At 49.4% G+C, this 13839-nt stretch overlaps 1 protein-coding gene across 1 annotated transcript in view; it reads left to right on the top strand.

Annotated features, from left to right (window-relative positions):
• The first annotated feature begins 5792 nt into the window (after nucleotides 1-5792).
• The window catches only part of LOC123067588 (putative cyclin-dependent kinase F-2), a 62884-nt gene continuing 54837 nt past the window's right edge, over nucleotides 5793-13839 (top strand). Inside the window, exons 1-2 of the mRNA XM_044490325.1 lie at nucleotides 5793-5804; nucleotides 5913-5971. Of these exons, the coding sequence (XP_044346260.1) occupies nucleotides 5793-5804; nucleotides 5913-5971 (71 nt within the window). The remainder of the gene's footprint in view (nucleotides 5805-5912; nucleotides 5972-13839) is intronic.

Below are 13839 nucleotides of genomic sequence, written 5' to 3'. Positions count from 1 at the left end.
CTGCGGAGCTGACCGGACTATAGAAAAGCATCAAGAATATGATTGACAAGAACATCAAGCTTGTCAACATAGTCCAGGTCATGCTCGTCCGACGAATTCTTCCATGCCAAAGACGAGCTTTTAATCTGTGGGAGTTCGTCTCGGCCGAACACCAGACACTCCGAGAGCTCTACGACATGAAGCTCAAGGGCGCATGGAAGGTGTTGTTCAAGGGCTCCAAAACACCTCCTCCCACGTCCGAGGACAGTGGACTCCACGCCGCACGCCCCTCCCCCCCCCCCCCATCCGGTGAGTTTTTCTAACCATCACCAGATGCAGTTTTCCCAATGTACTCATGGGGGAATCTCAAGTCATCGTGTGTACTTAATCAGGAGTACGTAGAGATGGCGGAGCGGATCGACTGTCCGGCTCCATTGCCAGAAGGTCCAATGACCGCTCTCTTGACGGAGATGCTAGTTCTGGCACCCTATAAGGTGCCAGAGAAGAAGGCCGAAAAGAAGGCCCCGGGGACCAGGAAGGGTCTCTGGCGTAAGGTCGCACTGGACGCCTCGTCCGAAGACGACGAGGCACACTCCTCCCATGAAGGGGAGGAGGAGAAGGAGAAACAAAGGGTCGCCCCATCCGGGGAGGCCGAAGGGTCTAAGAAGGCGGCCCAGGGGACCAGGAAAGGTCCCCGGTGCAAGGTCGGCATAGGCTTGTCGTTCGAGGACGATGAGGCAGGTTCCTCCCGCGGAGGCGGGGAGGATCATGAAGAAATGCCACTTCCCCGCACTGGGGAGGAGAAGAAAAGGAAAGCCGCCCCGGAGGGGGAGGCTAGGACACCCAAGAAGGGAAAGGTGTCCCTTCCGGATTATTCCACCACAGCCGCCTACAGCGAGGAGGAGTGGCTGCCCAGGGGGAAGCCCCTAGTAAGATCGTAAGTATCCATACTTCCATTGTACCTTAGTGCGACTTTGTTTCATAGTTTGTTATAATGCCGAACACGCATATGCAGTCCGGCTAGGGCCCATCCCGAGGTATCTTCCTCGGATGGGTCTTTGAGCGATTCGGTGATGAATTCGCTCCCAACAGCCACATCCCCTCGGCCTGCGGATGACACAGAGGTGTTGTCCAAAAGGCTCCCTGAGCAAGGGGAGGTGACTCTGGAGACGCCCAAGGCAAAATCCCAGACGCCAGGCACACGAGGCGCAAGATCCCTGCAGATCATGCCGATGGGAGCCGCAGCAAATCGGGCTCCCAGCCGGACACTGTACCAGAACCTCTAAAGGTTCCGGATTCGGGCAGGCAGCCCCTCACTAAGGAGGGAGAGCCATCTGCGCCGATGACTTTTGTTACGCCAGAGGCGCTGGATAGTCAGCTGGAAGCGCTTTGCGGCGCTTCCATGGATGAAGAGCACCGTACTCTTATGAGTGCGGTGATTCAGAAGGCGTCCGCCAAGAGCGGACTAACCGAAGCATGCACCAGCCTCCTAACAAGCTTTGAGGTAAGTAATCAAAAACCTGTGAAATTATCACCCGATAGGTAGTAGCCCCTGATACTCTTTTTGGTGTTCGGAACGAAAAGCCAAACGGAGGGTCAATTTTAATCCGTAGGATTCTAATATTAGGTGCCTTATGTGAATATGCAGGCGGTGCTGGTTGCCACTGCTGCCCGCACGGCCGAGGTCGCCGGACTCAAATGGGACCTGGAGCAGGCCCAGGGAGAGCTCGGCCTCACGAAGAGGCAGCTCAAAGAGAACAAAGGTGAGTGATACCCCGTTCACATATCATAAAGAATAGACAAAATTGGTGATTCTAATGATAAAGCATCGTGGCTTTGTAATAGGGGCCACAACCGAAGTGGCATCCCTGAAGAAAGCGCTATCCGAGGCCGAAAACAAGGCGGCCACGGAGTGCATTGAGTGTGAAAAGAAAAATGCTAGGGTAGGCGAGGTACAGCAAGAGCTCCAGGAGCTCGACAAGAAGTTTGAGTCCTTGGAGCGTGACTTCAAGACGAAGGAGTCTGAGCTTGCGAAGGCCCTTTTGAGCATGAAAGACGCCAAGGCTGAAGCCGAAAAGGCCTAGCAGGAAATCCAAGCGACCAAGAAGATAGCAGCGGGTAAGACATTCTTTATGCAAAGCAAGCATGTGGAGGAGGCGTTTCTTTTACTTACCCGAATTCGAAGCTCTCCAGGGGCATTCGCAGATCTTCCATGTAGCGTATCTGATGCTGCAGAGTTCTACCATGCTGAGGAGTGGAGCTCAACGGAGAAGTTGTTCTGGTCCCAGTATGCTGGAGCCGAACATGAGACGCCTCTGAGTGACCAGCTAAAGCAACTGGTTGAACTCCACAAGGCGGACAAAGTGGCTATGAAGGATTTCATAGTCCGGATGTGGACTGGTGAGCCCTTGCCCGCCAGCTACTTCGGCCTGATAAAGTGGATGGTGAATGCGTGTCCGCGGCTTGAAGTGATCAAGCGATCCTTCTGCATTGAGGGTGCCCGCCGAGCCTTTGCTCGTGCAAAGGTGCATTGGGGCAAGCTGGACGCGGAGAAGCTGGTGAAGGATGGACCGCCGGAGGGCAAGGCGCATCGCTATCCGGAAAAATATTATGATGGCGTTATGAAAGGCGCTCGTCTCATGGCCGATGAATGTACCAAGGACACAATCTTGGAATGAATGTACTTATGTCATTTTTGTAATATGAAGACGAAGTTACTTGCACTATATAGCGCTTTTTTATTTAAAATATTACCTTTTGTGCGGCTGTTTATAAAATTCTGAAAGTAGGCCAGTCATCGGCTTCCGCCCCCATATAACTAGTATCGGGGTGTTCCTGGAAAAACCCAGACACTCTTTATCCAAATTTTTGGTCCCTGAAGGAGGTGTTTGGCACAGTGAACAAGGCAATCGGACTATGCGGCTTTATAACTTTCACTTAGCCATAGAAGTCTAGTATTTTAAATTTCGGCGAAGCCCCTAGAATTTGGAAATCCAAATTGGGGCGCTATACACGCCTAAATCTGACGAGGCCGATTCCTCGCCTAAAGCAGAAAAAATCTTGAAGGATTTTAAGACCTCTCGAACAGCGACCAGCTCTCGCCACATCATGCCGGTCAGTTTTCGGCTTTCTCTATTGAGGTGCTCATTCGGAAGAACCGGGACACAATCGCAGTAGTTCTCCCTGCGCTACCTTAGTCGATATAACGGAATGTAAGGTACCAAAACAAGGGAGCCGGGCAAACCCAACTATTGACCCAAGACATGATTTGGAGCTGATGCATATAATGATATAAGTTTGGGGTGCCACACTATTTAAAGTGTTCAGACTTGTCTTGCTGTATTACGGGGCGCCATAAGAAGCCCCTGGCAAACTATACGTACCAAAGTGTACGGATGCAATAGTAAATAGACATTTATAGAAAAAATGTGCAGATGGGAATAACAAGCTGTCCCTGTATATAATCTCTCATTGATGTATAATACGTCTAAGGGTATGTTTACAATGAATGCGTTAAGCAGAGGTAATTAAATAGGACTATTTGACACCTCCTATCCAAGGGCGGGCCGCATATGGGTATATAAAATAGGTATAACGATCGTGAATAGATTCCACCTAGGTATTCCCTTTGTGCGCGACGCCTTTTGCCTCCTTGGATTTATCTCCTGTCGAAGTCCAATAATCCGGCTCTTCTGAAGAGGCCGCCCCAAAGCAGGGTCCTGAAAGATAAAGGGGGTTATTAAAGTATGTTGCTGCTGAACTGCACTGTTGACTGTGCCACTATTGCGCCTCCGCCTATGCCCATGGTATTTCGAGTGTGTAATTGTGTACGCGCGGCACAAATGTTGCCTTAATGGGGCTGGAGCAGAGGCCGGACTGCTAGTCGCGCTGTTGGAGTGCTTGACGATCCTGTTGCGGGGTACTTCGGACTCGCTTGACGGTGTTCGGAGTTGTTGTCACCGGATTGGTGGTTTGCCGGAGGAAGATGCTTTGTACTTCTGCCGCGAGGGCTACAGTATGCTCTTCTGTACGGAAAGAGCAGTCCATGTTTCCGTTGACTATTATGACCCTGCAAGGTCCTGGCATCTTGAGCTTAAGGTATGCATAGTGTGGTACCGCATTGAATCGAGCGAATGCGGTTCGTCCAAGTAGTGCATGATAACCGCTATAGAAAGGGACAATGTCGAAGATTAACTCCTCGCTTCAGAAGTTATCCGGAGATCCGAAGACCACCTCCAGTGTTATGGAGCCCGTGCAACGGGCCTCTACCCCTAGAATTACACCTTTAAAGGTAGTTTTCGTGAGCTTGATCCTTGAAGGTTCAATGCCCATTTTGCGCACTGTGTCCTGATAAAGCAGGTTCAGGCTGCTGCCGCCATCCATAAGGACTCGCTAAGGTGAAACCCATCAATGATTGGATCTAGAACCAATGCGGCCGAACCGCCGTGACGGATGCTGGTAGGGTGATCCCTACGATCAAAGGTGATTGGACAGGCTGACCATGGGTTAAATTTTGGGGCGACTGGCTCCATCGCATAGACGTCTCGTAGTGCTAGCTTGCGTTCCCGTTTGGGGATGTGGGTGGCGTAGGTCATATTGACCGTTTTCACATGTGGAGGAAATTTCTTCTGTCCCCCATGTTCGGACGCGGGGCTCTTTTTCATCGTTGATGTGCAACCCCTTGTCCTTGTTCTCAGCATTTATCTTGCTGGCTTGCTTGAATACCCAGCAGTCTCTATTAGTGTGATTTGCTGGCTTATCTGGGGTGCCGTGAATTTGGCATGAGCGATCAAGTATGCGGTCCAGACTGGACGGTCCCTGATTGTTTCTTTTGAACGGCTTTTTCCGCTGACCGGATTTTGATCCACTGAATCCGGTGTTGACTGCCATGTCTTCAGCGTTGTCGCCATTGTTCCGATGCTTATGTCTGTTGTGTCGTGGCTTGCCGTTATTGTCGCGGACGTCTGAAGTGCCGGAGTTTATTAGCGTGGTGCTGCTGCGAGCCAACCAGCTATCCTCGCCTGCGCAAAAGCGTGTCATGAGTGTCGTGAGGGCCGCCATGGATTTTGGTTTTTCCTGGCCGAGGTGCCGGGCGAGCCACTCGCCGTGTATATTATGCTTAAAGGCTGTCAGGGCTTCGGCATCCGGACAATCGACAATTTGGTTGTTTTTAGTAAGAACCGAGTCTAGAATTTTCTGGCTGACTCTCCGGGCTGTTGGGCGATGTGGCTCAAGTCATCAGCATCCGGTGGTCGCACGTATGTGCCCTGGAAGTTGTCGAGGAAAGCGTCCTCCAGGTTTTCCCAACTGCCAATGGAATTTGCCGGCAAGCTATTGAGCCAGTGCCTGGCTGGTCCTTTGAGATTAAGGGGAAGATACTTGATGGCATGTAGATCGTCTCCGCGGGCCATATGAATGTGGAGAAGGAAATCTTTGATCCAAACTGCAGGGTCCGTTGTGCCATCATATGATTCAATGTTTACGGGTTTGAACCCTTCTAGAAATTCATGATTCATCACTTCGTTAGTGAAGCAAAGGGGGTGTGCGGCACCTCTATGCCGGGCTATGTCGCGATGCAGTCCGACTAAGTCTGGTCGGTTGTGTTCGGCCTGGCCTGATTTATTGTTAGTGTATCCGGCATGACAGTCATCGTCATGTGCTGTGGCGCGCCCCCATGATTTGTAGATCGATCTTGGTTATCCTGCATTGTTTTCCAATATGTCTCACATGTCCTGCGTATTGCCCCGGGCCGTAGTGAACTGGCGTGGGGGTGCGGGCTAGTATTCGAGCTGATATGTCATTTTATCCCGGCTATGAGGTGGACGGTCAGCCGTGTGGCGCTCGAGTCCATATTCCTCGGCTGACAGGACTTCTGTCCATCTGTCTGTGAGCAGGTGTTGATCAGCTTGGAGCTGCTGCTGCTTCTTTTTCAGGCTCCTCGCAGTGGTGACAAGCCGGTGCTTGAATCGCTCCTGCTCTACGGGGTCCTCAGGTACGCCAAAATCGTCGTCGCCGAGGCTAATCTCATCTTCGAAGGGGGGCATGTAGTTGTCCTCCTCTGGATATCCGTCCGTCGCCTGTTCATCTTGGATGACCTGCCCGTCTTCTGGCTCGGCCTGCTCGAAGGCAGGCTGATCGGGGTTGTATTCATCTTCGGCACCGTCCAGATTGTTTTCGTCTCCAGTGCTGGTATTGCTATGGTCGGGCTTGGAGCGGCGCTGTCGACGCCCATGCTTTGCTTTCTTATTTGAGGGGTTATCCTCCTTTGCCTCCTCGCCATTGGTTTCTTTCGGAGTATCCACCATATATATATCATATGAAGAGGTGGCTGTCCACCGCCCCGTGGGTGGTGGTTCCTGTTCTTCTCCCACATCGTCGTCCATACCGCCGATGTCTTCGGAGTCGAAATCAAGCACGCCGGTCAAATCATCGACCGTGGCTATGAAGTGGGTGGTGGGTGGGCAATGAATTCCCTCGTCGCCAGCTTCCCACTCGAGCCGGACATAGTTCGTCCAAGAGTCTCCTGACAAAGAGAGAGATTTTAACGAGTTTAGCATGTCGCCAAAGGGCGAGTGCTGGAAAATATCCGCAGCAGTGAAATCCATTACCGGGGCCCAACTAGATTCGGCGGGCACGGGGGTGCGCAAACTGGAACCTACAACCGGATACGAGTCCGGGGGTCTGGAGTCACAGGCTTCCTTGGGGTGAAGTCTGTGTTCGGCTCTATCGCTGATAAGGGTGCAGCCTCTAGGGCGGGGTCCATCCACCCGTCCTCGGGCGACGCCACCTGCCCCGAATTTAGGTCCGGGGCTCCTGCAGGGGCGATATCTCGAGCATTGTCCGACAGCAAGTCTAAGCCGTGCTCATCGTGACTGTCCCGCGCTCCTGGCATAGGCCCGAATCCATTGAAGATCAAGTCTCCACGGATATCGGCCTGTAGTTTAGGTTTCCGAACCTTGCAGCAACGACACAGAGGAACTCTCAATGAAAGCACCAATGTCGGTGTCAAAACCGGCGGATCTTGGGTAGGGGGTCCTGATCTGTGCATCTAAGGCTAATGGTAACAGGAGGCAAGGGACACAATGTTTACCCAGGTTCAGGCCCTCTCGATGGAGGTAAAACCCTACTTCCTGCTTGATTGATATTGATGATATGAGTGTTACAAGAGTTGATCTACCACGAGATCGTAGAGGCTAAACCCTAGAAGCAAGCCTATGATGATTATGATTTTGTCTCTAAGGACTAAACTTTCCGGTTTATATAGACACCGGAGAGGGCTAGGGTTTACATGCAGTCGGTTACAAAGAAGGAAATATAATATCTGGATCGCCAAGCTTGTCTTCCACGCAAAGGAGAGTCCCATACGGACACGGGACGAAGTCTTGAGTCTTGTATCTTCACAGTCCAATAGTCCGGCCAAAGTATATAGTACGGCTGTTCGGATACCCCCTAATCTAGGACTCCCTCAGTCCCCCCCCCCGACTTTCACGCGCCCGTGCACCTGCCAACGCATGCGCCGGCGCGTGCGCTGACGCGCACGCCCGTGCCGGTGCCTGTGCACCTACCAACGCATGCGCCTGTGCGTGCACTAACGCGCACGCCCCTGCCGGTGCCCATGCACAGGAATGTCACTGCCATGCCGTTGACAGCGCTTGTCCCCGCGCAGGTGCCAGTGCCCCCCTCAGTGGCATGTATGGCCGCCGTCGACCGCTTCCTTGCACCAACGCCAGTCGCCTCCTCCCGCCAGTTGACTCGCTCTGAAGTCGAGAACATTTTGGCCTTCCTTGAAGCTAGGCCAACGTCAAGGAGTACGCCAACAACGGCGCAAGACGCCGCCTTCGCCGTCGGTCAGTGGCCCGACGACACACAGAGCACGACAGAGGAGCCGCTTCCCACCGCAAGACGCCGCTACCACCGCCGCATAATCTAAATTTGCCATGAAAACGTTCGGATTGCCATGCTTAAAATCTGAACGTTTATCATTTCCGTTTATTTTATATCGATCATCGTATAATTTAAAGTCGGAGTCAAACTGAATGAAATCTATGGTTTGATCTATTGAATGTTCTGCTAGAGCCGTATCAAATTAAATATAAAACGTCATCAAGCCACATGTATTCCTTGTCATCCAATGACCTAGATTGCTTCGATGTCGAGCGCTCAATATGTTTAGCGTGCAGTTAATTTCATGCCAAAAATAGTGCTAATCACATAATAATACGCAAATAATATCCTACTTAATATCCGCATGCACTTAATATACTTCCAAATTAACGTGCATTGCACGTACACACTGACTAGTGCTGCTAGTAAATGAAACTGGTGCCGTAACTGGTGAACGCGTCCAGATATGGTCAACGGCAACATCGCCCGTGAGTTCATCGTGTTTGCCCGTGCATCTAAACGCAGAAGGGAAGGAGAGAGAGAGAGCACACATGGAACGCACCAGTAAGTGAAGGCGAATAGTAAATAATATTACATGTTATCCATTAAATAGCCTGTGGTAATATAAAAACATTATGTGAACAAAGGGGGGTACAACAAACATTGTTGTTCTACGTATGTTTCCTATTGGTGTGCGGCTTTAAGGCCCGGTCGCATGTTCGATCCTCATCCTTAATTTTTTAATTGGTATATGGGTCCAAATTTGTTTCATGACATGTGGGCCCCTCAGTGTGTAGTTTGTAGCACTTTAATTTGTGGGTCGAAATTTGTTCCATTCCAAGTGGACTATCCGTGTGTAGTTTTGTAGCTTATTTATAATAATTAAAGAGAAGAACAGAGTTTTTTGCAATAATACCATGGTGCGAACGTTGAAGGCGAGAAAGGACGTGCGAGAGAGCAATGACCGAGCCAGAGGGAAATCAACTAGGGAGTTGCGGAGGTTGCAACGGTGTTTGGAGTAGTTGTGGGCCAAATGCTACCAAAATATAATATAAACCGACCGGAATAAATGCCTACACAAATTAATCCAAGGTTGGAGTGCCCCTTGCAATGTAAATAGCTCCAGCTTTGCGAGGGATGGAGAGGTACCTTCAATGCATGGAAGATACGGTGTGAGAAAGCGAGGTCAATCGAGAGACATATAGATAGAGAGACAAAGTGAGTGTGGTCCGACATTCATTAAACAGATATATATGCTCTGGACAGATATTGTCCGATTGAGCTTTTGGCAAGGGTGAGGGCTGTAAGATAGACCTTGAGAGATGATCCAGTCACAGACGTGTAGATATATTTTGTGTGTGGGAGGAAGCAAGGTCAATTGATCACATAGGGTTGGCGTGCGATCGAAAGAGTGAGACGGGTTGGAGAGAGTGGCCTAGATAGACAATGTGCGTGAGAGAGTATACAATGTGAATAGGTTGAATTAGGCTCAAACATGGTGATATATCGTTTTTGTCCGAGAAAGAGCGAGGTAAATCAAGACATACAAAGAGAGAGAGAGAGAGATAGAGAGAGAGAGAGAGAAAGAGATAGAGAGAGAGAGAGAGAGCGAGTGAGAGAGAGAGAGAGAGATTGAGTGAGCGTGGCTCGCCATGAGGTCGAAAGAGTGGGGGCGGCTTGGATGGACTGACCTGGATAGTCAATCTGCGTGAGAGAGTATAGAGTGTGTCGATCGAGGCCCAAACAAGGAGATATATCATTTGTGTGTGAGAGAGAAAATGAGGTTAAACGAGACTCATATAAAGAGAGCGAGATTGAGTGAGTGTGGCCCATCGTGCGAAATAAAGAGTGAGACAGTCTCGAGGGAGTGACCTAGATAGGCAACGTGTGTGCGTGCTCACGAGAGGTTGGGGGGCTAGATAGGCAATGCATGTATTTAGCGCGAGAGGGTGAGAGGGAGAGGGAGAGAGAGAGAGCTCGGCATGGGGTGCAATGGCAGGTGTGTGAGGTACAGGGGTTGTGTAGTTCACAGACTTAGAGATTGAAACATGGAGAGAAAGAATGAACATGTGTTGGAAACCGATAGCTTCCTAAGGTGGTTAGGAGAGGAAGATTGACCGATATAGGAAGTATGTAGGGTGTGTGCGGGGGGGCGGGGCTAAAAACAACATTTGAATGTACATAGTACGAGACTTAATAACGATGTTTCAATTCGGTGTACATTGTAAGATTTGAACTGAGTACCTTGCATACGGGTAATTATTTCGAATTCATGCCATACTAAGTTTCGAAAAGTTGACATTGACTCAATTTTTTGTGCTTTTTTGTAGGTCATATGTTTGAATCCATCCAAAAGTTTTCTCACTACCATGGTGTTCATCATATACATATGAATTTGTATTTAAAAAGTAGCATGGATACAGTGAAATGCGAAATCCACGTTAGATTTGGAGATCGCTACGTGACACACACTCTAATTCAAATAACTAATTATGTGACACACACTCTAATCCACATTAGCGTGGATACCGTGGATACCGTTTCGATTTTTTTTCAAATAACTCATCATTAATTAATTTATACTACTCCCTCTGTTCACTTTTATAAGACCTTGAAGACATTTCAGACAATGTGCAAAATAGTTCATTTTAAGTTGTCTGAAACGACTTACAAAAGTGAACGGAGGGAGTATCTCGTTTCGAATGACTAATTATTGCAAGGAAAACATGGGCATGGTAATACATATAGATTCGTTTGCATTCTCAAATGTAGGCGCACCACGCAGACCAGGGTCGTATCAGGGTGGATGCTGCTTCGGTGCCTTAAAGGCACCTACCTTTGGGTCACTGACATGTGGGCCAGCCACCTGTTGGGCCCACATGTCATGGACACAAAGGCAGGTACCTTAAGGCCCGAAGCATAGTCCTGTCAGGGTGGTCGCGTGTGTTGGACGGACGCGTAGCACCTAGCCACCCACCCCCTCCCTCCCCCACTCCCCGCACCCCCACCCCCCACCCCCCCAAAAAAAGGACGACGACAAAATAAGTTCACGCTTCCATGTTTCGGATTGAAATATCTGGCGGCCCCAATTCCAGCCCTACAAAATCTCTCTTCTCCATCGTCCCCTTCCGCGCCCAGATTGCTCAAATCCCTAATTCGCCGCCAACCCAAGCAAAGTTCAAATCGCCCCTCATCTTGTCTCTTTCCCCACCTCTGTGCCGAACAACAACGACGAAGGCGACGGTCGCGCTTCACCACCGCACCGGAGCTACCCCATCTACCCCTCGTCCACCGCACCGGGTGGTCCACCGACAACGTCGGCCGCGCAACCGACGTGCCTCACAGACACCAACTTCCATCACATCAGGTGCGCTTCACCGACGCTGTCTCCTAGCTCACCAGGGCTACTTCACCGAGCACATCATCGTATCTCTGCCCCCCAAGGCCGTTGGGGCTTCACCAACGGTCTCGTCCACCGCATCGTAGCGCTCCGCTGCCACTCAAGATCTGCATCCGTGCGCGGCCAGCCAACGCCAGCGCATCACCCTCAACGGCTCTAAAGTGACCCGCACTCTAGCTAGGCGAGCATGCCCAAACGCCGGCCCGAACTAGGTATCCACACATCACTCCCTTGTGCACTGTTCCGACGATGTTTGGATATCCTTTCACTGCTCTCTTAGCTTACACGCCTATGCAACTCTGACTTTAACTCTTATTTCTTCTGGAGATATCATCTGAAACAAGCAAATCCATTTTTTAGCGAAGCATGACGGTGCTACGGGATCTGGTACACATCCTGCACACCCGTATAACCTTGTAAGTATCTGTCCTCCGGTACAACATCAAGGTCGATTCCTCTTATTTGATCAACCATTCGCCGTGTCAAAAATGCAGAGGGGGATGCAAGGAGCACAAGGCCTGCACATCCAAGCAAGTGGTAACATGGACTTGTACATGGAACATCCCAAGCGCAAGCAGAGCTGCAGTGAGCCTGTACAACGAGCTAGCGTAAGTCCCTGCATTTCATTTAATTCGTACTGGCATTCGTGTATGATTTGTGTGCAGTGGCGGATCCACGAATTCAAGTTACCAGGGGCGAACATTTAACTTAAAAAATACGAAGGCACTTGCACTCCGGAAATCAACATAACTTGAGAAATGTGAAGCTACATGCACTTTGAAAACCAGCTAATGATCCAAAGTAGTTCAGATTATAAACACTAAATGATGCAAGCACCAAAAAACACAAAATGCAACATGGTGTACAAGGACTACAAACATGGTCTGTACCTGCTTGAATTATTCGTTCTCTGGCTGAAAATATCGAAGTGTAATTGCACCTATAACCAGTGCGCAAACTGCATATCAATATATCTATCCTGCACAAGTATGCCAATAGTTTCAAACAACAGATTAGAAAAGTATTTATGCTATGTTGTCATGATACGGGGACTTTCTGGTAGATGGCCTCGACGTTTCCTCAAGCTATGAAAATGCACTATAATTTGCTTGTCATCAATGCCTGCAAATCTCTGTCTCTCTCAACATAGCAGATCATCATTAGACACTAAATCCTTCAATGAGCTTGCAAAATGCTTGCATTAGATCCCTCATTAGACACTATATGTTCATCACCAGGAGCATGTAAAATGTTTGCATCAAATCCTTCATTAGCAGTCTGTTCATTAGACACTTCAGGCTCAAGAACAACATGAGCTTGTATGTTTGCACCGGAAACTTGATTAGATACATCAGATTCAGTCAGTTCAGTATTGATTGGGGGAGTTATAAAATAAGTAGAAATTGGTTTCATTTTCTCATAGATTCCCTACATACAAGCAGTTTTACAACACCGTCAGGTTTAACTATTGGCCAGAAATTGAAGAGTTGAATTAGATATAATCAGGGATGTGATGTACCTGCTCGTTGCGCATGCTACTCTTGCAAGCTGCGACTGTCCGTTTGCGCAAGCTCGATGCCATGCCCGTGCTGCCGCCGCTGCCTCCCACGCAGGCTACACCCAGGGTTGGATCTTCATCTTCTTGTCCTTCCGTTCGCTTGAAGCCCGGCGACCGCCCTCCAACGAGGGCGCGAGGAAGTGTTGTGTCGGTCTGTCCAGCGGCGGCTAGGTTAGGAGCGAACCAGACTGGAGGCTGGAGCGAATGAATTGGGATTTTTCCTGCTGTCGATCGATATGGGAGGCGCTCGTTTGGGCCGCGAGCCTGCTATAGGGCCTGCCTTGCACTTATGTTATTGGCCCATCCAAATTGAAACATTTTTCTTCATTTTTTACATTGCCTGCTCGTGCGTTGGGACGAACAAAACTAGCTGGGCCAACCTGGACGACTCAAACTAGGTGCACACTTTCCAGCCACCTGAGGCGGCCGCCCATACCAGCCCCTATGGTGGCGTCGCCCCTTTTTGCGTGTATGATTGGGTAGTGAAAAATATTCCAGTGGCGCTTTTGATTTACCCACAGAATGGTTGAATTGCTTGTTTCTATGAACTGAGTTCGCCAATAATGTGAAGGATGCCAGTCTTTTCATCCTATTGTAGATTGCTTAGATCTCGATATGCCAAAAGTAATCGCATGAAATATACAGTAAAAGCCAGTGTGATGTGTGTGGCTACAACTAGTCTGACTACACGTCCTCATATAACATATCAAGGACGCACCATCTTACCAGATTAACCATTCGACTTACCAATGCAGTGTGGGAAGAAAGAAGTATTGGGACTGCGTATCCAAGCAATTGATGCCATGGACTCCTTCGTACAACCTTGTAAGCGAAAAAGAAGTTGCAGTGTGCCTGTACAAAGAACTAGCATAAGTTCAGTTACCTGCTTCTCGGAATTTTAGTTAGCCACTTATTGCAAAATTGTTCAATTACGTTGCTTGGCTTAATTTAGTTTGCTACTGATTACATAATGCCACAGCCTGTTAATCATATTGTAGACTGCGCCTATCTATGTGTT

The sequence above is a fragment of the Triticum aestivum genome, chromosome 3B, assembly GCF_018294505.1.
Source record: "Triticum aestivum cultivar Chinese Spring chromosome 3B, IWGSC CS RefSeq v2.1, whole genome shotgun sequence".
NCBI lineage: Eukaryota > Viridiplantae > Streptophyta > Magnoliopsida > Poales > Poaceae > Triticum > Triticum aestivum.
The sequence above is the reverse complement of the archived record's forward strand: the minus strand, read 5'-3'. Positions and strand labels throughout refer to the sequence as shown.